Here is a 27,403-nt window from a genome sequence, read left to right as displayed (position 1 = left end):
TGTGAATTCTGCACACTTAATGTGGAACACTGAACAGTGTATCCAAGGGAGAGAGCTATATTGGCTCTCGGTGACTGCTGGAAATTGGGACCTGGGGCCCCGCGAAGCAGCCAGAGCCATCTGGCCGCACAGGAGGACACTGGGAGAAGCTCCTGGGCTCTGAAGCCGGACACTGCAGTTTTCTGACTGATCTGTGCTGTACTGGGAACACAGTGAAGACATGTGGCACAGTGTGCAAAGGAACCAAGAGGAAGATCTGCATTGATTCCCGGTGAGTGCGAGGGATTGTGTCCAGCAGCCACTGTCGCTGGCTGGAGGACATCTTGGAATTGGGCAGAGCCTGACACTGCAGCAGCATCAGTGACACAGAGAGGACTGGTGGAGGACATCTTGGAGTTAGGCAGAGCCTGGCACCAAGGTGACATCAGCCAGCCACCCCTGGTGCAGAGAGAATTGGCAGGGTCAGCTGGGGCTGAGCTACACCTCTGATTGGGACCCAATAAGCAGATACAAAATTGTTGTGACTTTGTAATGTCCACAAGGTACAGCCTAACTGCAGCTTGACTGACCCAGAGGCTCGAGGCTAGCCTACACCATCCCTGCATCCCTGTGTGTACCTCAGATAACAGCAAATTGGGGAGGGCAGCAAAAACTCCAGTCAGCATGCTTCAGAAAGACCCTAAGCAATATGGAGAGGACCAGAGATGCCCAGGGCATACCAGTCTGAAAGAAACCAGAAACATGATAAGAGATAGAAATTTTTTAAAATCTCCAGCTGCCAAGCCTGGGAAAATAAGCCCAGGAGAAGTAAATACAGAAGAGAACCAGCGCAGTGAACATCCAATACTAGACACAGCATCAGCGGACATAAAGAAATACCTTCATGACCTCATAGATGAATTTGAAACTGTACTTCTGATCCAAGTGAGGCAAGATATTAAATGATTAATTAAAGAAACGATAAGCCCCTCCCAAGAACACAGATGGAATAATAGAGGAAATCAGAAAAGAAAGAGAAACCTCTGATGACGAATTTAAACATAACCTAGAATACATGAAACAGATTCAAAGAGATTACTAGGAAACTAAAAACTCCATTGAAAACTGGCAAAATACCTTGACAGAAACTAAAATTAGCCTTTCCAAACTTGAAGAGAGATTTATGATATCTGATTGTGAAAGAAAAGACCTCTTAATAATAATGAGGAACCAGAAAGAAATAATTCAAAGGCTAGAAGACAACAAAAGGATACATAACTTAAGAATAAAGCATGTGAGTGAGGAAGCAGGAGTAACCAAAAATGAACTACAAAGAATATTCACAGATATATTAAAGGAAAACTTCCCAAGCATAGGAAAAAGAAATGATATCCAGATAAGTGAGGCATATGGAACTCCAGCCATCTACAACCGAAACAGATATATATCCAGATATATAATAATCGAGATTCCAGAAATCCACCAAAAGAACACAATACTAAAAGCAGCCAGGGAAAAGAAGCAGATTACCTACAATGGAAAAATTACCAAAATAACAACAGACATTAATACAAACTCTCAAATTGAGAAGAGTCTGGGGGGAATTAGTCCAAACCCTGAAAGAAAATAATTTACAACTAAGACTGATGTACCCAGAAAAAATCTCTCTCAAAATTAATGGAGAAATAAGATGTTTCCAAGATAAGGAGGAACTGTGAGAATTTATGGCCACCAATCTAACCCTACAAAGAATGCTGAAGGACATTCCAGAGAGAGAGAGAGAGGTAAGGATATCAGGATTCCAGCAACAGTGGCAGAGAGGCCTCAATGAAAGGGGCAGACAGTGAAATGAGGGGTAAGGTTGACAAATTAGAGCAGTAAAGTTGAGTAGCAGTCATGAGGCAGAGACAGTAAGCTATAATCTTGAATATAGATAGCCTTGATACACTAAAATTTAAGAAAAACACTGTAGATTACGAGGCAGGCTCCATCAAGATGCTCTAAATGGGAAATACACTCAACCTGAAGAAGGGTTAATAAACTGAAAGTCAAATACGAGAAAGCAAAGTTATATATGACAGGAAACCAGAGAGAAATAGAGACAACTCATCCAGCAGCCGCAGATTGATTGGAAAGTTATGACACTTTTGGACAGTGTAGAATTACACAGCTGGAAGGAAGGAAAACACTAGGACTTTGGTGAGTAAAGGAGTACAGCTCAAGATCAAGCTAAGGTTCAGCAACATTCAGATAGACAGTGGGGTGGCCCCCTAATCTAAAAACTAAAAGGGCTAGTGAGACCCAAAACATACAAAGCATCCTAAGAAAGGGAAAGATGAAAAAATAGCCTAAAAAAGGAAGGCAGATATTGTTAATAGTGTATTAGGATTTAAAAGTCACAGTAGTCTTATTGCTCTATTTAGTTTGATTCTATTTTATTCTAGTCTGTCCACTCATCAGATTTGAGTGTACAGACATCTAACCCCAAAATAGTAGGTTATACCATTGTAACTATTCTTAATTTCCTATTAAACTGAACCCCTGTATTACTTACCTTGTCTTACTATGACTGATCTTATTTGAATCTGGCTTGTTAGACCGTAGTTTTGGCTTGGCTGATTTTATTCAAATTTGGTATGCTTGATAGTATCAAGTCTAAAAGTTGAGGCAACTTCTCTGAAGATGACAAGATGTAAGAGATATCCATACTCATTTTGATTATTAACTGCTGTCAAATCCTACAATGTTTTCAAAGTTGTGATTTTATAAAAATAGCTATGTAATACTATGCTTAACTATATTAAGCCCGATAATGTGGATAAGTCTATTGAAAATAACAATAGAAAGCATAGTAACTATGGTAGATCACCTAATATTGTGGTCTTATGTGTCTTTTTCTTTCTTTTTTTTTTCCATTTTCTTTTTTGTTTTTATCGGTACCAGGGATCGAACTCACGACTACCTGCTTGCAAGGCAGGTGCTTATGCTGCTGAGCTAAATCCCCAGCCCCTTATGTGTCTTTTTCATTGCATGTTTTTCTAGGAATTTGTTTTGTTGTCTTGTTATGATGTTTTTCCCTATAAGACAGAAAGGATAGATATACATGTAGAAATTCACACATGGCAAGAATTTTTTAAACTATTTACAAGAATAGATTATATAATGTAAGATGTAATGAACAGATCCTCTGAAGAAGAGACACTAGGAAACCCAGAGCTAATTCTGTAACATTATGATATAAAATCTAGCAATACTATTATTTACTGTTCAGAGTGATACTAGTCTAATCTCTTAAGTTCACTTTCAGCATAAAGATAAGGATAGCTACTACAAAGAGAATGAGAGACATGGTAGTCATTATTCACTTCCCCAATGTAAGATCTTGAAGACCTAAAAAGCCTTCATCATTCTGTAATGATTTGATTAGTTCTATAATATGCAGTATGTATTCAATGTGTATGCAGATGGGGACAACTATTTGGAAGAAAACTAGAGACAATAAGATAGACAGTGAAGATCTCCAGTGGACTTGCTTTGAAATCTGTGTTTCTTTAAATTGTTTCTTTATGAACTGTTTTGTTCTGTTTTGATGTGTTTAATCTTACCCTCTTTAAGATAAAAAACAAGTGTGCAGGACTGATTACCATATTACTAAGTTTTTGTTAGATCTTTGAGCAGAACTGTTGGCAGTGTCTCAGCTTTTGAGCAGTTTCTAAGCTTGTAAAATTTCACTATTAAATCAACTATTCTGAAAGAAGTAAAAGTAAAGAAAAGTTTCCATTAGAGTGTTTATAATACCAAGTTTGGAGGAGGAACCACTACTTTAGGAAGAAAAAATGAAGTAATCTCTCAAATGACAGCTTTCCAAAAGGAACTGCATGTTAGGCAGTTACTGATGCTCTCTTTCAAGTAAATGTAATATCCACATGTAAATGAACACATTCCAATGGCATTTGAGCATGTTTGGAAAGAGACATGTGTGCCATTATTCATATTTTTCCCTTCAAGATCCATACTTTCCTCTTCTCAGGTTTTATTTCTGATGAGTGTACATTTGTTTGTCTCATGTGGTAAGTGTCAAAATCCCATCCTTCCTCTTTTTCATTGTTTAGGTATGAGTGATTTTGTCCCTTTCATCTTAATGCTTATGTCATTAATTTCTATATATTTCTTTACAACTCATTATTTTTGGTCTAATGTGACTCAACAGTGGAGACAGTGATTATATACATTTCTGATTAGAAAAGAGTAGCTAGAGAGTGTCTTTATTTGGGAATCCATGTACTTGTTATTTGATTCCTGTGCTTTCTCTGGTTAAGAAGTTTCATTCATATTTTTTCTTTACAAACCTTTGAGAAATAATGAATACAAATTGAATTTTAGAAAATAATATTTATACTTAGATTCATGGGGATTTAGCTCAGCCACATAAGCACCTGCCTTGCAGTGCGCAGTCGTGAGTTCAATCCCCAGTACCAAAAAAAAAAAAAAAACTATATACTTAGATTCACATAATCAGATGAGATTTTTCTTTATTTTTTGTGATTAATTTTAAGTTAGGTCTCTAATGCTGAGACAACCTTATCTTTGATGACCATCTTATGCTAATGTGTAGTATCTTTCCTAGCTCCTTACACTTCCTACACAATAGGAAGCTTGGCACCTGGAATGAATAACAAATCTTCAGATATTAAAACTGTAAATCATTGCATCCTAACTTATCCAGGTAAGACAGACTCTTATGCAATACATTTTCTAAATGTATGCAAATATCATTCCTAGAATATATGTACTGTGATATTTATCACCCCTGTTTATCCATTCCTATTGGCAGTGACTTCAAAACTGTACTTTCTTAGGGTCTGTATTAATAAAATGCAACTAGTTTCTAAATATTGGCTTCAGCTTTTAATATCCTCTATCTCCATGGGAAATGTTAGGAAATTTATTTCTAAATAGGTGTTTTAAAAGACATTTAAATTTCAATGTGTACAGTTACCTACATCTAGGTTGCCATGCAAGCTGCCCATCCAACCTAAGTTCTCACCTGTGCGTCTTCCTTCTATTTTAGTTCCCAGCAACCACCAGAGCCATATTTGTTTAGAAATATTGTACCCAACCTCAGTTTATTTTCTTTGGCTTTTTTATTTCTTGTGGCAGCTCTAGCCAGTGCTCTTTGTACTACACTTGCTGATGATCATCTTCACACAGCTCTGGAATCTGCCAGTTAGGGTACTATGTGGGGTAAATGTATGCTACACACATTATGTACCTACTGTACACCTCAAAATTATGTTTTATGAAACACTTTCAATCTACTGTGCCCCTAGTGTTGTGTCACATGTGTGGCACAAACTAATCACATGTTTCCTACCTTAATTACAATCAACCCTTGTCCATGATTATGGAGTCAATCCACTATGTTGTAACTTTTCATTCCCTATGTTAAAATCTATGGCCCAGCCCTTGTGATCATGACTGTATTATGGCTTTATAGTGGGATATAGTTGTTTACCAAAGCATCATGCACTCACACATGGGGATTTTGGATGGTGGCCAAATCATGGATATAATGGATACATGATATTCAATTAGTTCATGGGTGTATAAGATGTTGGGAAGTACAACCTGGTGAAAGAGGTGAATCAGTCACTGTGTGTGTGGTTTTTATCAATGTATATATATCTGTCCTCCTTCTTTGACGACTTGTTGCTTCGCCATGCCATGCCATGCACAGGTGTCCTGCTTTCCCTTCCCTTCTACCCAGCCACCCTGCCTTGGATCCACCAAGCTGTGAACTGAAAATTCTACCAAATTTGAATCAAAGCACATTAATCTCTTTTGAATTGTGGATATTGCAAATTGTCTCCCAGTGCTGAGAAAGTAGTTTAAGACACTTTTGTTCAGTTATAGCATTTGATGACTGTAGCAGTTGTTTATCAAGACTCGTGTGAGTCTAAATGCAACTCAAAATTTTCTCACTGCCACATTTTGAAATTAATGTTAATTGTAATGAAAAGAAATGTTGCACATAGAGTATCAGATTTCCTCACCACTTAGATGTCCTTGTGTTTCCTGTGTTTTTATTTTGGCTGTCATCTGAAGGGTTGACTGCTGAAGATCCTCCTACAGTACAGTTTATCTTACCCTGGACTTCAAACCACTCTGTTTCTTTGATATTTGCTTGTAATTCAGCCCAAACTGATGTGAGCTGTTAAAAAACCATAGGAGAAGGAAAGTTGAAATTTGTTTTCCAAGATCAGTAAGGAAACTCAAAGGCAAATTATTTTCTGTCCTGGGTTCCAAAGGGGTACAAAAGAAAACATCTTTAATGTCTATGACAGAGAGCCATTTGCATGGCTCAATAAGGTATAAAGTTAGCAGTGGCATCACTATCTCATTAGTGAGATGGAAGTTCTGTACCAATCTCCATTTGTTTAGACCTTTATTTTTACCCCAATAATAGGACTGTTATTGAAGCTCATTTTTTCTCTAAGAGGTCTCCGTATTAGAGGTCCCTGAATAACATGTCTTAGTCCATCCTGTACATCTTGATGAGGAAGATAAAAAGTAAGGAGGATCCTTTAGATGAATCCATATAGGAATGACAGTCCTCTTCTCACTGTCTGTGCATGCAGTTGGGTTCACTTGTAATCCTAGCAAGGGAAACATTAGATAGCCTCTGTCCTAGTGGAAACAGAAGTTCTTCAGGGCCTTGGACAAGAATTGTCGCCCCAATAGTGCAGTGGAGTTTCAGGCATTCTAACAAATGAGTGGCTAAAATGGAGTTAGTCCCAAGAATAGGCCATAGGTTCAGAGAAGTGTGCCATGGGGTGTCTTGAGACTACCCTAGAAGTGTTAGTGTTTAGAGTGAGTATCATATGAGTAAATGAGGACAAAAGCTAGTGTCAGTGCCAAATTGAGACACATGAATAAGTTTCTGGAGCTGCAATTCATAAATAGAAGTTGAAAAATCCAGAATACAATGTGTCCCCTCTCCTGAACTGAGACTTCTTTACCCTGGAAGCTCTACCACTGCAACTAGCCAGCAGACTGAGAGGTAAATTCTGAAACCTGGTCCACAGAGAGGTCCCTAGATGACAGTAGTTTTCCATAAGCATCTGAAAAACCTCAGACCATTGCTGATAAGAAAAACCTTCCTGTTGTTCTTTTTCATTAGAAGGGTTAAAGAGCAATTAAATGGCGAAGGGCAGGAGAATTAGGACTTCTTCTTGATGAAAAGGCTATAACTAACTTAAAGTGTTGAAATCAATGCCATGTAGCACCAATACTCTGCTAAGATAAGGGAGAGTATGGCAGCATGAATCAGGGCCATTCAAGTTTTCCTTCTAACTCAGTAATTCAAGGAACACAGAAACTAGTTCATCTTGTTGGACTGTTGTGGGTTCTGTTTTATGACAGAAAATGTGGATCATTATAAGAAAATAATTTCGAATTTAAATCCAAAGGTCAGTTGGTTGATTACCATATCAATTAAAGTCCTCTTCTATACTACATTTTCAAAAGGCATAAATTTGAGATGGGCATCCCAATTTAGCAATTAACTAAACTTCCTCATTTGTGACACTCCAAGCAGCAATACCTGGAAAACAAATCATAGCTTAAGGTTTCTGATCAGGTATAGTGGCACCTACCTTAGAAGGCTCAGGCATGATGATCACTGTGAGTTTGAGGGCAGCCTGAGGTACAAAATATGTTCAAGACCAGCCAGAACTTCATAGTGAGACCCTGTATCAAAAACACACACACAAAAAAAAAAATTTCTGGCCAGATATGGTCTAGAGATGTCAGAATTCTTAATTTTGCCTTCCTTTTTAATATCCATGGGCCTAATGGTTGGTGTGTCCATAACTCATGAGCATGATAATACTTGCAGACATCAGGTATTTCAGTTAGGAAGTACACATGCCAATGCTGAGCACACTTCAGTGAAAGCCTATAATGCCTCCCTTATGGTCAGCACCAGCACTCCTTATCCTGTACCAAGGGCCAAGGGTTCTCTAGTGCCTGATGAAAGGCCCATCCATGGATATAGCCCCATGCTAAATAATGATGGGTATGCTGTGGCACAACAATGTGGGTATAGAAGCAGTTTGTTTCATCTCTGCACATTTCCATTTAGGCTGCATACACTGACCATGTCTGGTGCTCTTAAGTGGGATTTTCATTAGTTCCAGATGAGCCCCATTTGTTAGGTCTGATGGGGTTCTCTGAGGTCAATAGTGTCCCTAGTAATGACCTGCCTTTCTCTAGGCCCTGTGTTGTCTCTACAGTGAGGAAATGAGGAAGTGAGGTAATGTTTACTTATTGTATGGCAAATGTAGGAAGCAAGTTGTCTTAGCAACAGACGGACTGCAAGATAGGGGGTGTTTGGCTCATTGCCATATGGTTTTGTGATATGTTCATTTGAGTGATCTGGTTTCTAAAAATAACTTTTGCTGATTGGTGCACTGTAGGCCAATCAGCCTCTTAGCCTTTGTTTCAGCAGAGCAAAAATGCTCAGTGGGATCTCAAACACACAGTAAATGCATGTAATATTTGTACAAGAGAAAGATTGTACAAGCAAATAGGGCAAAATAAACATGCAATATGCATGTAAAGTCCTATTCCTCAGGGTGCAGTGAGTGGGAGGGTTGATGGGAGACTCATGACACATGTGTGAGGTTTCAGTGTGGGTGAGACTGCTATGTTATGTGCTCTGATTTTTTTCCCCAGCAACAGACTAGTTATTGTTTTTTATATCTATGATGTCTTCTCAATATCACATGAGTTTGCAAGTTGATTGGTTTGAATGGCCCCTCTCCTCATCAGTGAATTCATTCACTAGTGATTTTAGTATCAGAATGTCGTGTTAGGAGGTGGGGACTTTCTTGAGACATATCATTAAAGGCAAGGCATGGAAAAGTCTTCTTGTTTGCAGATCCTGCCATCTTTCCCTCCATCCACACTGCCATGACTCAAGTACCTTTTAGTTCACCTTTCTATTTTGCCAACTTGTTTGGGCTTTGATCCAATAGATGAGATTCTGAACTTGTAGGACAATATAAATTCCTCTGAGTGTGTTTGGTACATATCTCAGTAAAAGGATAGGAACTATGATATTTAATTATAGTATGCTAAATTTCTTAAAAGTTTAAATACAGGGTCCTACTGAAACCCCTGCAGAGTGTTCTTTCTCCCACCCAGCAATGTAGCACAGAGATGAAAAAAAGAAAGACCTGCAGTTCCCATATTTCTGGGATGACCAGTGGTTCTCACTGGAAAAGGGCCATGAGTCAGAGTGTGCAAGAATTTTATCAGTACTAATTGGGGAGATAGGCATGGCTTGTAGTAATGTAGCAAAACAGTCTTGCACCAGGCACTGAGGCTCCTCAATTAGTGGTGTAACAGATAACTTGATGTGGGACAATGTAATAATTCTCTTTGAGTCTCATGGCATCGGCTGAGATGTTATCTCGTCTTCACCATGGAATCGAATAGGAGTTTGGACAGAAAGTTTTCATTGAAAAAAAGAAGGAAGAAAATAATCTCTGATAGACAACTTTCATAGGGGACTGAATGTTAACCACAAACTGAACCTCCTTGAAGCAGGGCATCTACATATGCTTTGTATATGCATAGAAAGATAGAAAAAGCATCTTGCCTCACATAATTGCTACAGTGCATGGATAGTTTGTAGATATTGTTTAAAAATGAAATGCAAGCAGGCTGTGGTAGCACATGGCTATAATCCTAGTGCCAAGGAGACTGATGTGGGAGGGTTCTTGGGTATTCAGTTTCACCCTGAACTACATAATAAGTTCTAGTCTGGTCTTACCTAGAAGTTATATCCTATCTCAAAAAAAAAAAAAAAATACTGAATGAGGTAGGACAATGAGTAGAAGCAATATTACACCAGGTGAAAAGTGCCAAGTGTGGATCTGCAGGCATGTCAGTAATTAGGAGTAGAATGGCATTGTGGATATGGAGGGAGACAGGGGGGAGTTGATACAAGCAGTTGATGATGGTGGGTGGCAAAATCAGCTCCTCAACAAGGAATCTCCCTCTGAGACCTGCCTAATGTGAAACTGAACTATGAGCTCTATGCTGGCTAAATTTGAAAGTGATTCAGGCATATAGGCTGAAAGAAAGATAAAAATTTCTATCATTATAGAAACAATTCTGTTTTTACTACTATGTTTATGTAATCAATTTTAAGTATAATTACAATTTTTTGTTTTTAATATAAAATTCATTGGGCATCATTTTCTCTGTAATGGAGATGGTTTTTCACAGGAATAGGAAAAATTAAACAGTACTTGTGTCAGTAGAAATTCAGCTCACGACCTTTTTTTTTTTTCTGGTGAAAAGTCAGACCTTTTACATTTCCAGTTGTCTTCTTGATATGAGAATTTATTACCATTAATTTATTTCCCTCTTAAGGTTGCTTTCATTGCATCCCACAGATTATGGTATGTTTTTCCATATTTTCATTGCATTGTAAGTATTGTTGTATTTCTTTAGTTTTATTTGTAACCCACTAGTTGTTCAGAAGGTTGTTATTTAATTTCTGTGTATTTATGCATGTAGTTATAGTCAGATAATATGCATGGGATGGTCTTAGTAGATTTTCAAAGAGTTCCACCCAACCACATCAGAATACACATTTTTCTCAGTTGTGCATGGAACATTCCCCAAAATAGACCATATATTAGCCTATAAAACATTCTTAAGTAAATGTAAAGGATTGAAATTATCCCGTGCATCTTTACTAACCATTGTGCACTGTAATTGGAAATTAATGGCAAAAAATTGCAAAACATAAATAAATGCATGGAAATTAAATAGCAGGGAATTTTGGGGGGGTACAGGGGATCGAACTTACAACTGTGCACTTGCAAAGCAGGCACTTATGCTGCTGAGCTAAATCCCAGCCCCTGTGGAAATTAAATAGCAACCACCTAAACAATCAATGGGTTCCAGGTAAAATTAACAAATTAAGTGATACCTACAATTCAGTGAACACGCAGAAACAACATATGAAAGCTTGTGATATGCAATGCAAGTGGTCCAAAGAGGGAAATATATAGCAATAAATTGTCACATCAAGGAAATAGAATGAGCACAAATAAACAACCTACTACTACATTTCAAGCTTCTAGAAAAGAAGAGCAAATTGCCAAAGCTCATGGAAGGGAGGAAATTGTAAAGAACAGAAAAGAAATTAATGCAATTGAAAGCTGGCAAAACTGCTTGGAAGAAACTAAAGATAGACTATCACAAGTTGAAGACAGGCCTGCAATGTGAGATCACAAAAGGAAAGATCTCTTAAAAATAACAAGAAACCAGGAAGTAACAATACAAAGGCTAAAAGATGACAAGAGGATCTGTAACTCAAGAATAAAAAATGTGAGTGAAGAACCATGGATAAACAAAAATGAAATACAAAGTATATTCACAGAAATAATTAAAGATAATTTCCCAAGCATAGGAAAAGAAAATGATATTCAGATATAAGAGGCATACAGAATTCCAGACAGCTGTAACCAAATATATCTTCACCCAGACTAATCAAGATCCCAGAAGTCAACACAGGAATAGAATATTAAAAGCTGTCAGAGAAAAGAAACAAATCACCTATAAAGGAAAAACCCTTCAGAATCATATCAGACTTATCAACACAAACCATCAAATCAAGAAGAGCTTGGAGTGAATTCTTCCAAGCCCTGAAAGAAAATAACCTCGAACTCAGATTGATGCACTCTGCAAAACTTTCTTTCAAAACTAATGGAGAAACAAGATGCTTCCATGACAAAGAGGAACTGGGGGAGTTTGTGACCACCAATCCAATCCCACAAAAAGTACTGAAGGACATTCTAGAGAGAGAGAAAATAAAACCATCATTTCAGGAACAGCAGCAGAGAGGCCTCACTGAATGAGTGGATAGTGGAATGAAGGGGAAAAGTAGACAACTTAACAGCAGCAAAAGAGCATGGCAGAGATGAGGCAGAGAAGGTTGGCTATAATCGCTAATATAGATGGCCTCAATACAGTACAAAAAGAAACAGGCCGAGTAGATCAGGAGATAGGATCCATCAAGATGCTCTATATAAGAAATATAATTATCCTGAAAGACAGTTTATGGACTGAAAGTCAAAGATGAGAAAATAATGCTCTATGTGACAGGGAACCTAAAAATAAATGGGGGTAGCTCACCCAGCAGCTCCAGATAGGTTGAAAAGACATAACACAATGGACAACTCAGCTATAAGGAAGGAAAACCTTGAGGCTCCTGTAGGAAAAGGAATGCAATTTGAGATCAAGCCTAGGGATAAAAAGGCTCAGAATCACTTAGGTAAATAATGGGCTACCGGGGCTGGGGATTTAGCTCAGTGGCTTAAGCGCCTGCCTTGCAAGCAGGCAGTCGTGAGCTCAATCCCTGGTACCGATAAAAATGAAAAAGACAAAAAAAAAAAAAAAAAAAGGGCTACCTCCTTAATCTAAAACTAAAGAAATTAGTGGGGTACAAAATGTGTAACATACCCTGCAACAGTGAAATGGGAGGAATTGTCTAACAAGAGAAAACCAAGGACATTGTTAATCTTGTATCATGATTTGAAACCCACATTGTTCTCATTGCTCTGTTTAGATTGGTTATATTCTTTTCCAATTTGTCTACTTGTACTAGTTTTGAGGGGTGCACAGCTATTCCAAAAATAGCTGGATTTTTTTTGTTGTTTTTTTAATCTTTTTTCTTTTCCTCTTCAAAGAAAAAGTTACAAGAACTGTGGGAGTAATGGAACCCAAAATGTGTGATTGTTAGCGTAAAAAAGAGAGGAAAGAAAGTGATCTAAAGGATATAACTGCAAGTATATTTAAATGTGTAGGATAGAAAACCATATTATGGAGTTTTTGTTGGATCATTGAACAGAACTTTCTGTAATCTCACTGTATTAATGTCCATTTTGTATGCTTTAATTTTATAATCTGGACAACTGTTTCTGAGATGACAATGTGTAATCTATTAACTAGTGAATTCTTACAGTATATTTTTTCTCTTGAAATTCTGTATTACTTGTAGCCTTTTACTGTTTTGCTTTGTTTAGTTTTGTTTTTCTCTTTAAATAAAAAAAAAATAGCTGGATATACTATGGTAACCATTTTTAATTTCCTATTAACTTAATCTAAAGCTCTGTATTACTTACACTGTCTCATTATGACTGAATTTATTTGAATCTGGTTTGTTAGATTTCTGTCTTGTCTTAACTGATTTTGTTTGAACCTGTTCTGTTTGATAGGATCAAGTCTTGAGAGTATAGGCAACTACTATGAAGACAGTAAGACTCACTAGGATACCCATTCTGGTTTGACTATTACCCGCTTTTGAAGTCCTATGATGTCGCCAATGCTTTGTTTTTATTGATTTTATTCGGTACTGCTATGTTAAGCTTTACTGTGCCTGATGATATGGACAATTCTATTGATGATAACAAGAGACATTATGATAAACATTGTAGATCACCTTGTATTGTGATTTTCTTTTCTTTTTTTTTTTCCATTTTTATCGGTACCGGGATCGAACTCACAAACATCTGCTTGCAAGGCAGGTGCTTATGCCACTGTGCTAAATCCCCAGCCCCTGTATTGTGGCTTTCAATCATGTACTATATCCATCCTTTTCTTTTGAATGACCTTATTTTGTTTTCTTTTTCAAACGATTTTGCCCTAGATAGGACACTACAGCAGTGAGAGGCGGGACCAAGGGACCTTTACCTTGAGATTATTTTCCCTGCCCCTGGGCCATTTACCTGGGGTGTGAAATGAATTCCAGTGGGCTGCTTGGGCATCAGTGATGCCTCTTTAGGTACCACCCCAGACCAAAGCTATATATATACCCCCCAAACCATGTGTCCAGCAGAGAAAGCCAAACCCCGGCAGTCATGGAGTTTCTCTCCACATCCTTAAAATAAAGATCACTTTACTTTATATTCTGTCTTCTAACCATGCCAAAATTCCTATCGCATTCTCATTTGGTTTTATTCTGTTAAAAAAAAAAAAAAGAAATTAATGCAATTGAAACTGAAAAAACAATGCAAAGAATTAATGAATCAAAAAATGGTTTTTTGAGAGAATAAACTAAATTGATAAACTTCTGGCTAAACTTAACAAGAAAAAGAAAGAAAAGACCCAAATTCATGCAATAAGGACTGACAAGAAGGAGATTATCACAGATCACATGGAAATTCAAAAGATCACGGATACCTATTTTGAAACCCTCTACTCACAAAGGATGGAAAATACAGAGGAAATGGAGAGATTTCTAGAAACATAAGTACTACGAAAGTTCAATCAAGAAGATACAGCAATTTTGAACAACCCACTGTCAGCTATTGAAATTGAAAATGTGATCAAAACTTTAAAAACAAAAAAAAGCCCAGGTCCTGATGGATTCACGGCTGAATTCTACAAGAAATATAGAGAAGATTTGATGTCAGTACTCCTTAAAGGCTTCAATGAGATTGAAAAGGAATCCTCCCTAAATCATTCCTGTAGGCAAGTATATCTTTGATGGCAAAGCCAGAAAAAGACCCAACTAAACAGAACTATAGACCAATTTCATTAATGAACATTGATGCAAATATTTTATTCTCAATAAAAATACAAATAGAATGCAACAAATCATCAAGATGATTAAACATCACAACCAACTAGAATTCATTCCAAGAATGCAGGGATGGTTTAGCGTACGCAAATCAATAAATGTAATACACCACATCAACAGAGCCAAAAACAAAAACTACATGATCATCCCAATAGAGGCAGAAAGAGCTTTTAATAAAGTCCAACATTTGTTCATGATAAAAACCCTTCAGAAACTTGGAATACACAGTATCTACCTCAACCTCATCAAGGCTTTCTATGACAAACCAACAGCCTACATTATACTAAATGGACAAAAACAAAGCTTTCACTCAAAAATCAGGAACAAGACAGGGATGCCCACTATCACCACTCCTATTCAGTATAGTTCTGGAAATACTAGTCAGAGCAATCAGATGAGAAATAAAAGGAATAAAGAAAGGAAAGGAAGAAGTTCAATTATCAGTATTTGCAGATGACAAGATACTCTAGATAGAAGGCCCAAAAAACTACATTAAAAGACTACTAGAAGTAGTAAACCAATTCAGCAGTGTAGCTGGATACAAAATCAATGCTCAAAAATCAATAGCAGTTATACACACAAACAAAAACTCACTGAGAGAGAAATTATGGAAATATCACCTTTCAAAATAGCCTCTTAAAAAATGAGATACTTAGGAATCAACCTAACCAAGAATGTAAAATACCTATATGTTGAAAATTATGCTATACTAAAAAAGGAGGTTGAAGAGGATATTGGAAAATGGAAGGATATTCCTTGCTCTTGACTAGGAAGAACAAACATTGTGAAAGTGGCCATACTCTCAAAACTATTATACACATTTAATGCCATCCCGATCAAAATACCATTAACATATCTTACAGATCGAGAGAAAACACATCTAAAATTCATTTGGAAACATAAGAAACCTAGACTAGCAAAGACAATTCTGGGCCACAAAGGCAAGGCATGAGGCATCTCAATTCCTGACTTTAAACTGTACTACAATGCCACAGTGGTAAAAATCAGCATGATATTGTCAAAGAAATAGACTTGAGGATCAATGGAACAGATTAGAAGATGCAAACACAACTACAAGGACATTTGGCCATCTGATATTTGGAAAAGGGGCTAAACATGTTTACTAGAAGAAGGATAGCCCCTTTAATAAATGGTGTTGAAAAAATTGGCTTTCCATGTGCTGAAGACTGAAACTACATCCATGCCTATCACCATGCACTAAAGTCAAAATGGATTAGAGATCTAAATATTAAAACAGAAACACTAAATCTACTGGGAGACAAAGTAGGTAGAAGTCTTGGAGATATAGGGGTAGGCAGAGAATTCATGAACAAAATGCAAACTGCACAGGAAACACTTCAATGAATGAACAACTGGAATCATATTATTAAAATGTTTTTGCACTTCAAAAGAAATTAGGAACAGAGTGAAAAGAAAACCCACAGAATGGAAAAATATTTTACGTAGTGACCCATCAAACAAGGACTTATATGAAAAACATATAAAGGCCCCCCAAATTCAAAGAACCTCTCCAAAAATGGGCCTCTGAGATGAACACACATTTCTTAAGTGAAGAGATACACAGGGCAAATGAACACATGAAGAAATGTGAACCAGTACTGTTCATTCAAGAAATGCAAATGAAAATATCATTGAGATTTCATCTGACTCCAGAAAGAATGGCTGCCATCAAGAAATCAACTGATAAAAATGTTGTCAAGGCTGTGAGAAAAAGGAACATGTCTCCACTGTTGGTGGGAATGCAAACTGTTGCATCCACTGTGGAAATCAATATGGAGATTCCTCAAAAATCTAGGGTTGAAAGTTTCATTCAATCCAGGTATTCCCCTCCTGGGTATTTTCCCAGAAAAGTTGAAAAGGTCATGTGACAGCAATATATTGTGCACCCATGTTTATAGCAGTGCAATTTGTAATAGCTAAATCTTGGAAATAACCAAAATGCCCATCAACTGCAGAGCAGATGAAAAAGATTTGATACTTTTATACAATGGAATATTACTCAGCTATAAAAAAGGATGGTCTTGAGGTCTTTATAGGTAAATGGAGGCAACTAGAGACTATCCGCATAAGTGAAATAAATAAGAATCATACATAGATATGATATATATATATATATATATATATATCACATTGTCTCTCTGGTGTAAACAGTGATAAAAACTGTAGGAGTAATAAGTTCCCAAAGGTATAATAGCTATTGTAAAAAAAAGAGAAAGAGAAGGAAAGTGTTCTAAAGCATATCATTGCATGTATGTTTAAGTGTATAAGATAGATAACCACATTACTGAGTGTTTGTTGGCTCATTGAGCAGAACAGTTTGCACTCATTGATTGATTGCACACTTTCTATGCTTCAATTTTGGGACTTGAACAACTATCTCTAAGATGACAATATATAATTTATCAACTAGTATATTCTTAGCATTAATGTCTTCTAAAATTCAGCATTACTTTTACCCTTTTTTCTGTTTTGCTTTTCTTTTTCTTTAAATAAAACACTAAATTTCCAGTTGTTATTTGGAATTTTGACACATTCTCAATACGTAGACCCAACTAATTTGAAGGTTTTATTCTCCTGTCACAGCATCGCAGAATGATGTGATCACAGTGGTGGGTCACAATATTCCATGATGATAGAGCTCAGTAACATTGAGCACAATATATTGTTTTGCATCAAAAATGTAATTTTTACTGTTGAGAATGTGCAAGGGCCATTTTGAAAGGCATTCTTGGTGACTTCTTCCTCTGGATAAGTATCCAAATTTGAGATTATTTATGTGTTGTATAAGTTTTTATTGAAGGACAGAATCTAAGACTATAATTTTTCAAGCTGTAGGTATGTCCACTCCTTTTTGTCACAATCCACCATGAAGCAGCCTTCTTTTTTTGTTTGTTTGTTTTTGTTTTTGCTACTCCGTTTCATTGTTGTTGTTTTTTTTTTTTTTTCAGTCAGAGTTTCACTATATACATAATGCTGACGTTGAACTCACTCTGTAGTTCAGTTGTCTGGAACTCATGTGGATCCCCTTGTCTCAGCCTCCTGAATGCTGGGATTACAGAGATGTACACCACACTTTGCTCTCGGTTATACTTTTTATGAGAGGAGTTCAGATAGTCCAGGCTATTAGTCTCAATCTTCCTTCAAGAAATGTATGTATGATCTTTTAGGAGTCAGTAACCTTTGAGGATGTGGCTGTGAACTTCACCCCTGAGGAGTGGACTTTGCTGAGTCCATCCCAAAAGAGGCTCTACAGAGATGTGATGGGAGAAATCTTTAGGAACATGGTGACTGCAGGTGAGGATGACATCTCTTTCTTACTTATACATAGGATATTGCTTCTTGCTCTTCATGCAGTTTCATTCAATAGAATTGAAAACAATTAGAATATCTCTGTCCTGTTTACATGATATCATGAATCTAAATGGCATCAGTTAGTTTTTATGTAATAATGTAGTGACTCCTTATACTTCTCTGTCTGTAATTCAGGAAGACACTTGAATAACCAGAAAGTGGAAGAAGAGTACAGTAACTATTGCAGAAATCTAAGGTAATTTGCATTTACTAGGAAAAGAACAGTCCTTAAGAGACCACATCAGGAGAAACATGAAAATTAATAAACTGACACCATCTTCAAATTTATTTTATTTCACAAATACTCTCCAAAAATACATGTAACTTTAGTATATATAATCTGAAAACTAAACACAAAAGTATTCCAACATATGAAACTGAATTACAACTGAAATCATAGAAATGATACTATCTGATATGCAACATAAAAATGTTCCTTTATCATCAACATCATGAATATGGATGTTGCATTTAGGTGTTTTCTATAGATGTAGATGAGATGTGATAGATAAAGAAGAATGATATTTTACAGATGAGAAAGACAAACAGGATAAGAGTAGAATATGAAGAGTGAATGGGAAAAGTATTAAAAATAATCAATATGTGCTATACATAAGCATAAGTTGCTCAAAATAAAACTAAAATTATGCTATTATAAAATACACTTAAAAATTCCCAATTATATACCACATTTAGAGAAAAGCTGTCTGAAAAAATCCTATGCATTCAATTCATTATCAAATTTTTCAGCATGCATCAAAAGATAATGTGTTCTGTTGAATCATTAATATGGAGAGCCATTTGATTCTAACTTGTTTTTCTCTTTATAGAAATGAAGAGGTTGAGAAATGCCATCAATCTAAAACCTGCAGTCTGCATAAAAAAAGCTTCCTTTGCACTCAAGATGCTAATGCCCATATGAAACAATATGGTTTAAAACCAATGGAAAGTCTTTTTTACAGAATGTCCCTAATTGGGCATTTGTCACTAAATTTGCCCATCAGAGTTCACACTGCACTGAAGCCAGATGAGTATTTGGAATCTGAAGGGAAGCTGCTTAAAAGTAATGAAAATAAAATAAACTGTGATAGTTTACAGTCATTTCAAAATAATGCAAGTGCAGAGACTGACAAGAAACCATATGAATGTGATCAGTGTGAGAAATCCTGCTGTGCTCTTAGTGAAACAGCTCATCTTAGAGACAAGGCCTTTGTATATCAGAAAAGTTCGAATGCCTCCAGCAAAACTACTGATATTGAGATTTATCAGACAAATCACATTAAAGATATACCCTCTGCAGATGAGCAATATAGGAAAGATTTTAGCATGCATAGTATTTTTCAACGTGAAAAAATTGAGATGGAAGAGAAAAAGTATGTATATAAGCAATGTAGGAAAGTTTTCAGAACAAAAGCTAATTGGCAGAGACATGAAAGAACTCACACTTGTGAGAAACCTCATGTATGTAAGCAATGTGGGAAAACTTTTGGCACACAGGAGCATTGTAAAAGACATGAAAGAACTCACTCTGTAGAGAAACCTTACATATGCATGCAATGTGGGAAAGGTTTCAGTTCACAGAGTTACTGTAAAATACATGAAAGAATTCACACTGGAGAGAAACCTTACATATGCATGCAATGTGGGAAAGGTTTTATTTCACGGAGTTATTGTAAATTACATGAAAGAACTCACACTGGAGAGAAACCATATGTATGTAAGGAATGTGGGAAAGCTTTCAACACATCTGGTGTTTGTAAAACACATGAAAGAACACACACTGGAGAAAAACCTTATGTATGTAAGCAGTGTGGGAAAGCTTTCAGTACACATCATATTTGTCAAAAGCATGAAAGACTTCACACTGGAGAGAAACCCTATGTATGTAAGCAGTGTGGAAAAGCTTTCAGCACATATGGTGTTTGTAAAGTACATGAAACAACTCACAATGGAGAGAAACCTTATGTATGTAAGCAATGTGGGAAAGCTTTTGCTACACATAGTATTTGTCAAAGGCATGAAAAAATTCACACTGGAGAGAAACCATATGTATGTAAACAGTGTGGGAAAGCTTTTAGCACACGCCATGAATGTCAAAATCATGAAAGAATTCACACTGGAGAGAAACCCTATGCATGCAAGGAGTGTGGGAAAGCTTTCAGCACACGTCGTTATTGTCGAAATCATGAAAGAATTCACACTGGAGAGAAACCCTATATATGTAAGCACTGTGGGAAAGCATTCAGCACACGTTATTGTCGAATACATGAAAGACTTCACACTGGAGAGAAACCCTATGTATGTAAACAATGTGGGAAAGACTTCAGCACAAACAGTCAGTATCAAATACATGAAAGAATTCACACTGGAGAGAAACCCTATGTATGTAAGCAATGTGGGAAAGCTTTCAGCCATTCCAGTAGATGTAAAATACATGAAAGAATCCACACACAGGAGAAACCTTATATATGTAAGTGTGGGAAAGCCTTTCTATGGAGGTATCAATATCAAAGACATGAAAAACACCACATTTCAGAGAAAACATGTACATAATCAATTTGGGAAATCTTTCAGCAGAAACAATCATTGTCAAAACCATGAAAGGACTCGCACTGGAGAGAAGCTATATGCAGGTGAGCAATTCAGAAAAGCTTTCAGCACAAATAATTATTGTCAAATACATGAAAGAAGCCACAGTATAAAAGCCTATGTATGCAAGCAAGTAGAAAGAAATTTCCTAAGTCTTCATTACATAGACACTAAGAAACTCATTGAGAAGCCCTATGTGCATAAGCCATATGGAAGACATTTCAGTACACACACATTGTCAAACATATGACTATATTTTATGTCATGTAGAAGTGTCACTGTGAAGAAGCTATGTATTCAAGGCTATTTTGAAAAGTCTGTAAGACTGTATTTGAAAGACTATGTAAGACTATGTTTACCAAAAGCTTTTGCACATACATTGCTTACATACATAAGGTTTCTCTCTACTGTGGATTCTTTCATGTATTTTACAAACACCATATGTGCTGAAAGTTTCCCACATAGTTCCATTTAGTAAAATCCTTTATAAACAATACAAAAAGTGTTTTATGTCAGTGTTTCTTCACAAATATCCCAAAAAAATCATATCCTAGATGAAGATATCTGAAAGTACCTACATAATGTGGTTTTTATTGTCACATTTGTGCAGTGTTTAATCAGTTGCTATAATGAGGTGTTTTTATCTGAGTGTCTGAGCTTACTGCATAGTGTCCAAATTAAGCATGGCTGGTTAAATGTATTTTTTGCTTTCAACTACAGTTAGTGTTTGTACTTTTTATTTTAACTTTAATTTTGAGAGGCATAGAGCTTTAAAAATCTTAACTTTGTAATTTTTGCTATTGAATTTTTCAGTTTTTCTTTTCAATTGTTTGTGTGTTTTCTTTATTCTATGAAAAAAGGATATTTTTAGCTTGATTCTATATTTCATATTGATACATATTTTCAAAGATTGAACATGAGATTTTGACAAAGTTGAATTGTTTTCACACAACTTGTAGATTAGCAAATTTTGTTTTTCATGTGACATGACAAGATACCTGCTTGTATACCAACATCGCTGTATATTGTGTCATGAAAATATGTTGCATATTTTTCAATATGGTAATTCCTATAAGGTTTTAACTTTTCACACAAAATTTTTCATGTTTAAATGGCAATGTTAGTTTGCTTCACTGGTATTTTTTAAACCACATATATCAAACAGAAACCATACTGCTCTGTGTTTGTCATTGCCAGAATCCCACTATTACAGAATTCAAGATATCAAAGAGACCTAATTGGAAAAAGAAGTGTGTATTGGGTTTTAGATGCACACTGGCTCAGTATGATCTTATGATGTCAAAGATGATTGAGTACCAAAACAAAGGAAAGACACTAGTTTTATACATTTAGTTAGGGTTGAGAAATGGGATGGTGGCCATCAAGGTCGCAGAAACAAGACAGCAATTTATGACAGCCTTGAAAGAAGACAGAACTTTGTGAATCCGCTGGGAATAAGATGACATAAACTCTTCGCAGTACATAGTTGTCAATCTTTCCTCTACCAGAATAACAACCTATAGCCTCCAGCGAAGAAGGGGAACTTTGAGGGAGATTCCTCTAAGTTCCACTTCATCACATAACCATAACTGTCTCTTAAAGGAAATCATGATGTACAGTTATCTTTCCACAAAATATAAATTATGGCATAGCACCAATAAGAACATTTTGAATGGAATGTTCAACATCTTTTGAATTTTTCTGGGAAGCATGGTTGCTACTGAATGTAATAAGGCAAATGGCTTTGTTCTATTCCCTGATGCTTTGATTTTATAATATCTTTGATAATCATTGTTTTTACATATGAAGCTAAGATACTGGCATACAGAAAAATCAAACTCCTGAGATGTATCATTCAGTTCATTAAAATGAGAAAACTTTGAAATTATTGTTTATACTGTGTTCTTGTCTACTTTGGGACACATTTATACAATGGTACTTTTCATTGTTCATAAGGTCCATCCTCTAATCTTTAATGTATGTGGTAAATGCTTTCAAACACATTTGTGTAAGGTGTATATATGAGTCTCAGTTGGATTCCTGTTCTTATTTTTTATAATTTAACATGGAAATATTTTGTGAAGTGTTTCATACTGTGTTGTCTAATACAAAATATGTAACTGTGTTCTCTAATACAAAAACTGCTTAAAATCTGATAGGATTGCATTTTTTCAAACCTATGATATGAAAACATAACAGTGCCTTATGAACAGTGCATTAAATACCCATAATGTAATGAACAGTATAAATTATCCAAGCCATAATTATGGTTAGATACATAAATTACTAGTTGTATTGGGTTATATAAATTACATCTACTTTATATATAAGTTATCTACTTCACAGAATATAATACACTGCAGAGCATTGGTCAATTTTTACAACCCACAATGTGTGGCTTACTCCCCTGCCACATATATTGCTTACCATAACCAACAAGACATGTTGCTTTGCTATATCAGTATACCAATAAAGGAAAGAAAAGACTCATATTCATTCACTTACCAATGAAAAGAGTGAAATCAACAGACCTTTTAGAAATTACAAATATCGGCACATACTTTGAGATATTTTACCTTTATATGGAAAATATAAGAAACAATCAGATTCCCAGATATATATGAGTCAGCAAAGTTGAATCAAAAAGATAGAATTCTGAGTGACCCAATCTCAATCAATGAAATTGAAATTTATTTCTGTTTTGTTATGTAAAACAGGGTTTGACTAGTCCAGGCTGGGTTTGTCCTCACTGTGTAGTCCAATCTGGACTCAAACATTTCTCATCCTGCCTCAGCCTCAAGAGTTCTGGAATTACAGACATGTGCCAGCAGGCCTGGCTGAAAATTCAAAAATGCAATTTAAAATGTAGCAATAAAGAAAACCCAAATCCTGTTGGATTCACTGTTGAGTTGCCCAAGAAATTTAGAGAAAATTTGTGAAACTTTAATGAAATTGAAAGGGAAGCAATATTCCCAAAGTAAGTCCTAGAAGTGATTATCACCCTGCTCCTAAAAGCAGAGAAGGATCCAACCAGAAAAACACATCTACAGGCAAATCTCCCTAAGGAACATTCAAAAATTCTCAACAACATACTGGAAACCAGAAGGCAGCAAATCATCAAGAAGATTAAACACCGTGAACAAGTAGGGTTCATCCTAGGTATGCAGAAATGGTTAAACATATGTAAATCAATAGAAGTAATACACCATGTTAATGAAAATAATAAAAATATCAACATAAAAGCCATTTGACAAAGTCTGATATCTATTTACTATAACACTACAGTAAATTGGAATAGATGTTCTTTATCTCAACCTGGTAAAAGCTGTCTAATGCACTTGATACACTGTATCAAATTGTGAAGTTTACAAGGCTGAGAGACTCAGCAGGGAGCCAGGGTTTTTCCTTTGTAAATATCCTCATCTTGTGCAAGAGGAAGGCAAAAGGATTTTGTGAGTGCTGGACCTGCCCTGAAAGTGAAGGTAGCTTGTATACAATCTAAGACAAGAAAGACTTGCTCTTCCTCCTGTTTTGTGGTAGCTACACTTTTGCTCTGAGTGCTGCCTTGAGCTGTTACTCCTGTGCCTTGCACCGTGCCTTTAGCCAGCTGATTATGGACTGAAACCTCTACAAAAAGTAAGCTAAAGAAACCTTCCTTCATTTATGGTATCAAGTGTTTTCTCCCCAAAATGACAGAAAAATAATATTAACCAAGACACCACCTATGGTAATCCAACAGGAATATTAAATTAAATGGTGAAAAATGGAAAGCTTGCCCTCTAAAACCAAGAACAGGACAAGGATATCTGCTATCAAAATTCCTATTCAATGCAGATCTAAAAATATTACTTAGAGCAATTAGACAAAAATAAAATGAATAAACTAGAAAAACAGGAAGTTAAATTATTATTTGCAGGTGATATACTCTACAAAGATGACCACAAAAACTTGAAAAGAGGGCCAAGAATTTAGCTCAGCAGAATAAGCACCTGCCTGGCAAGATAGCTGGCTCACTAATATTAAAGTCTCCCCAGGAAATGTGTATTTTTATAGATGTCTTCTATGTGGAGAAAGCTCTTGGTTTTTGTACCTGTCCCAAGATTCTTCATTCCCAATTTCTTAAGGGTGAGATGTTGCCATCATTTTGACTCAGTCTCCAGCTTTTTTGTGTTGGATAATGGTGATGTTTATGAAAACAGATAGTCATAGTAATGTTATAGAAGTCAGGACAACTTATTACAAGTATCACATACTGGCTAATGTATTACAATTGGCAATAGAAATAGTGTCATGCACAGCCTACAAACTTTCAAATTGTGATAAATCTTGTCTTCATATCATTAACCATAAGGGTCAGAAATGCAGTTCTATAAATATAAAAACATAAATCAGGAATTTGTATGCAATGAGTTTCCTCTGAGTAGAATGATTTTTCTCTATAGTGGAAAGATTTAGGAGAGAAAAACAGATGAAAAGAAATGTCATCACAAAAGTGAAGGACATAGGATGATTATGCAAGCTTTATGAAGTTGGAGAAGAGGGTAGGAGACAAACAACAAAGGAGAAAGCAAAAGATTATAGAAGTGAATCAAAAAGGTTAGGCCTTCAATTCTCTTTTCACTTTCATTGAGGGAAGAGGGAAAAAAGACAAGTAGAATAGAACAAAAAATATGTATAAATCTTATGCTGTCTGGCTCCTAACAAACTCTGTTAACTATTTACCTGATACCTTTAAGCATAGGAGCAAAATCTAAAGTTGTGTAACAAAATCCAACATATACAAGGAAATTGTAGCAATTATTTTCCCCTTAATGGATTAATTTTACCCTGTTGTGTGGGGACTCAAAGGCATAGGGGATAAGATAGAGAGATGAATAATGTCAAATCACCCAAGTTTAGGGAAACTGGATGGAGCACACTGGAGAGAAAGAATGGAAGCAAAAGCAGAGGAGTTTTGAAGTGAGTCAGAAAGAGAAGAGAAAATGTTTACTCATATGAAAGTATCACAAAATTAAGCTAGACTTTTCCAGAAAGAGAGAAAGAGGATGATTAGTAAGAAAAAAAGTTAAAAATCTAGGTCATAAAAAAAGTCAAGAAAACAAGACCAAAACTGAAAAAAAATAATCCTAAACTTAAAACTAGGTGAGCCTTTTTGAATGCAGACTAGACAGAATCAGGAGGGAAACTAAGTCCCCAACTGTGAGACAACCAGAGCAAAGAAAGGAGAGAGCCAAGAAGGAAGGTAAGCTTCCATCTGTGAGCCAGGTGGAGCACCATGCAGGAAGAACCAGCAAGGAAGCTAAGCCCCTGCCTCTGAGCCAGTCAGAGCACAGACGTAAGAAAACCAGAAAAGAAGCTAAGCCCCTACCTATAAGGTAGCCAGCACACAAGCTGGGAGAGAAGAATGGCTCTGTGAGCAAATCAGCAATTTAGAGTAACTATACTGTTTGTCCTTGGAAGTCTAAAGCTGGTAGTCTGAGCACTATGTAGGGGACAACAATAAGCAATAGAGTAACTATTGTAAATTTCCTACTGTTTTATCACTGTTTCAATTTGTTCTATAGTTCTGTGTTATTCCCTTTAAAATTAAGTTTAAAAAGCAAAACTAGACCAAAAAAAAAAAAACAGAAAAACTCTAATCAGGCAGAAAAAAAACATCAATCCAACTGAGAAAAATAAAAATAGTAATATCCCTCTAGTGTCTACTGTAGGGAGCGGTATATCTCACTGCTGCACCTTATCTCGCCCTCCTGTGGGCCTCTGATGCGTCTGCCTACATTTCCCATGATCCTCATGTCTGCCTACATTACCCATAATTCTCTCCTGCTCACATACTTTTGCTTCCGCTAAACCTAGTTGCCTACACATGGTTTCCTGCTAATCTGATAAGTCCACGTCATATGAGGAGATCTAAACTGACCTGTCCTATAAAGCCACGTTCCCTTGGACTTTGTATAAGCCATGTACACTTCCTGAATAAATGAGACTTGATTGGAATCTCATCTTGTCTCCATCTCTGTTTCCTCTTGCCCTGCCCCCCATCCCTGTTCTCTCTCCAGGCAAGACCCACGGACTGATCCGCGGGCAGGATCAGTCTACAGCTCTGCAGTAGATCCAAGTCAGAACCTAGAAATATGTTGTTTACCCCAAAAAATTTTGCAGTGGGATTCATGCAGGGCATCCCCTGCTGCCCATTCTGTTCCACATGTTGGTGTGCCAAAGTTCAGGGCTGATTCATCCAATTAACCAACTGCTGGCTCACATTCTTATTGCTGCTTCAGACTTTTCCATTATACTTCTCTCAGTGTCCATCATGTGTGCCCCTTCAGGGGCCTTGCTGAGTCACTGGCTTCCTACGTGTACTGCACTCCATGTGCTCTCACACATGGCCCTTGCTGGGTCACAGGGTAGCTGTTTAGGCCAGGGTGGTACCCTTTCCAGGCTCTTGTTGTATTTATTATTAATAACAAAGTAAATTTAGAAAATGATGAAAATTGAATCATTTTATGAAATATGATTGTGACTCAGTATTATGGTTTGTGTTTCAATGTCCTCCCAAAGCCTCATGCAATTTGATATTGGAATTTTTCAGAATTTTGTTATCGATTCATGGTTCAATGATAAGATTAAGTATTATAGGGTGAAGTGTGTTTAATTGCTCTATCAGTTCCCTGATTAGATTTGTATTGCCCTAATCCTGATGGTCTGGATAAAATAAAAGGAGCAAAATGAGACTGGTTCCCTCTTTCTTTCTTGTTGATTTTTATATCTTCTACCACCATAAAAGTCTATCCTCTACCA

The 27,403-nt window shown here is 36.4% G+C and overlaps 1 protein-coding gene across 3 annotated transcripts in view; it reads left to right on the top strand.

Moving 5' to 3' along the window:
- LOC101788901 (zinc finger protein OZF-like) overlaps window positions 1–22,487 on the top strand; it is a 36,377-nt gene extending 13,890 nt beyond the window's left edge. For 2 of the 3 annotated variants that reach the window (XM_013143331.2, XM_063233825.1), the window contains 3 exons: window positions 17,830–17,956; window positions 18,149–18,209; window positions 18,844–22,487. In XM_013143331.2, the coding sequence (XP_012998785.2) occupies window positions 17,830–17,956; window positions 18,149–18,209; window positions 18,844–20,566 (1,911 nt within the window). In that variant the 3' untranslated portion in view covers window positions 20,567–22,487. The remainder of the gene's footprint in view (window positions 1–17,829; window positions 17,957–18,148; window positions 18,210–18,843) is intronic. The other variant, XM_063233826.1, reaches the window with a different exon arrangement.
- Window positions 22,488–27,403: the final 4,916 nt, after the last annotated feature.

Source organism: Cavia porcellus, unplaced genomic scaffold (assembly GCF_034190915.1).
Source record: "Cavia porcellus strain 051 isolate PalLab524CR breed Dunkin Hartley unplaced genomic scaffold, mCavPor4.1 scaffold_23, whole genome shotgun sequence".
Classification (NCBI taxonomy): Eukaryota; Metazoa; Chordata; class Mammalia; order Rodentia; family Caviidae; genus Cavia; species Cavia porcellus.
The sequence above is the reverse complement of the archived record's forward strand: the minus strand, read 5'-3'. Positions and strand labels throughout refer to the sequence as shown.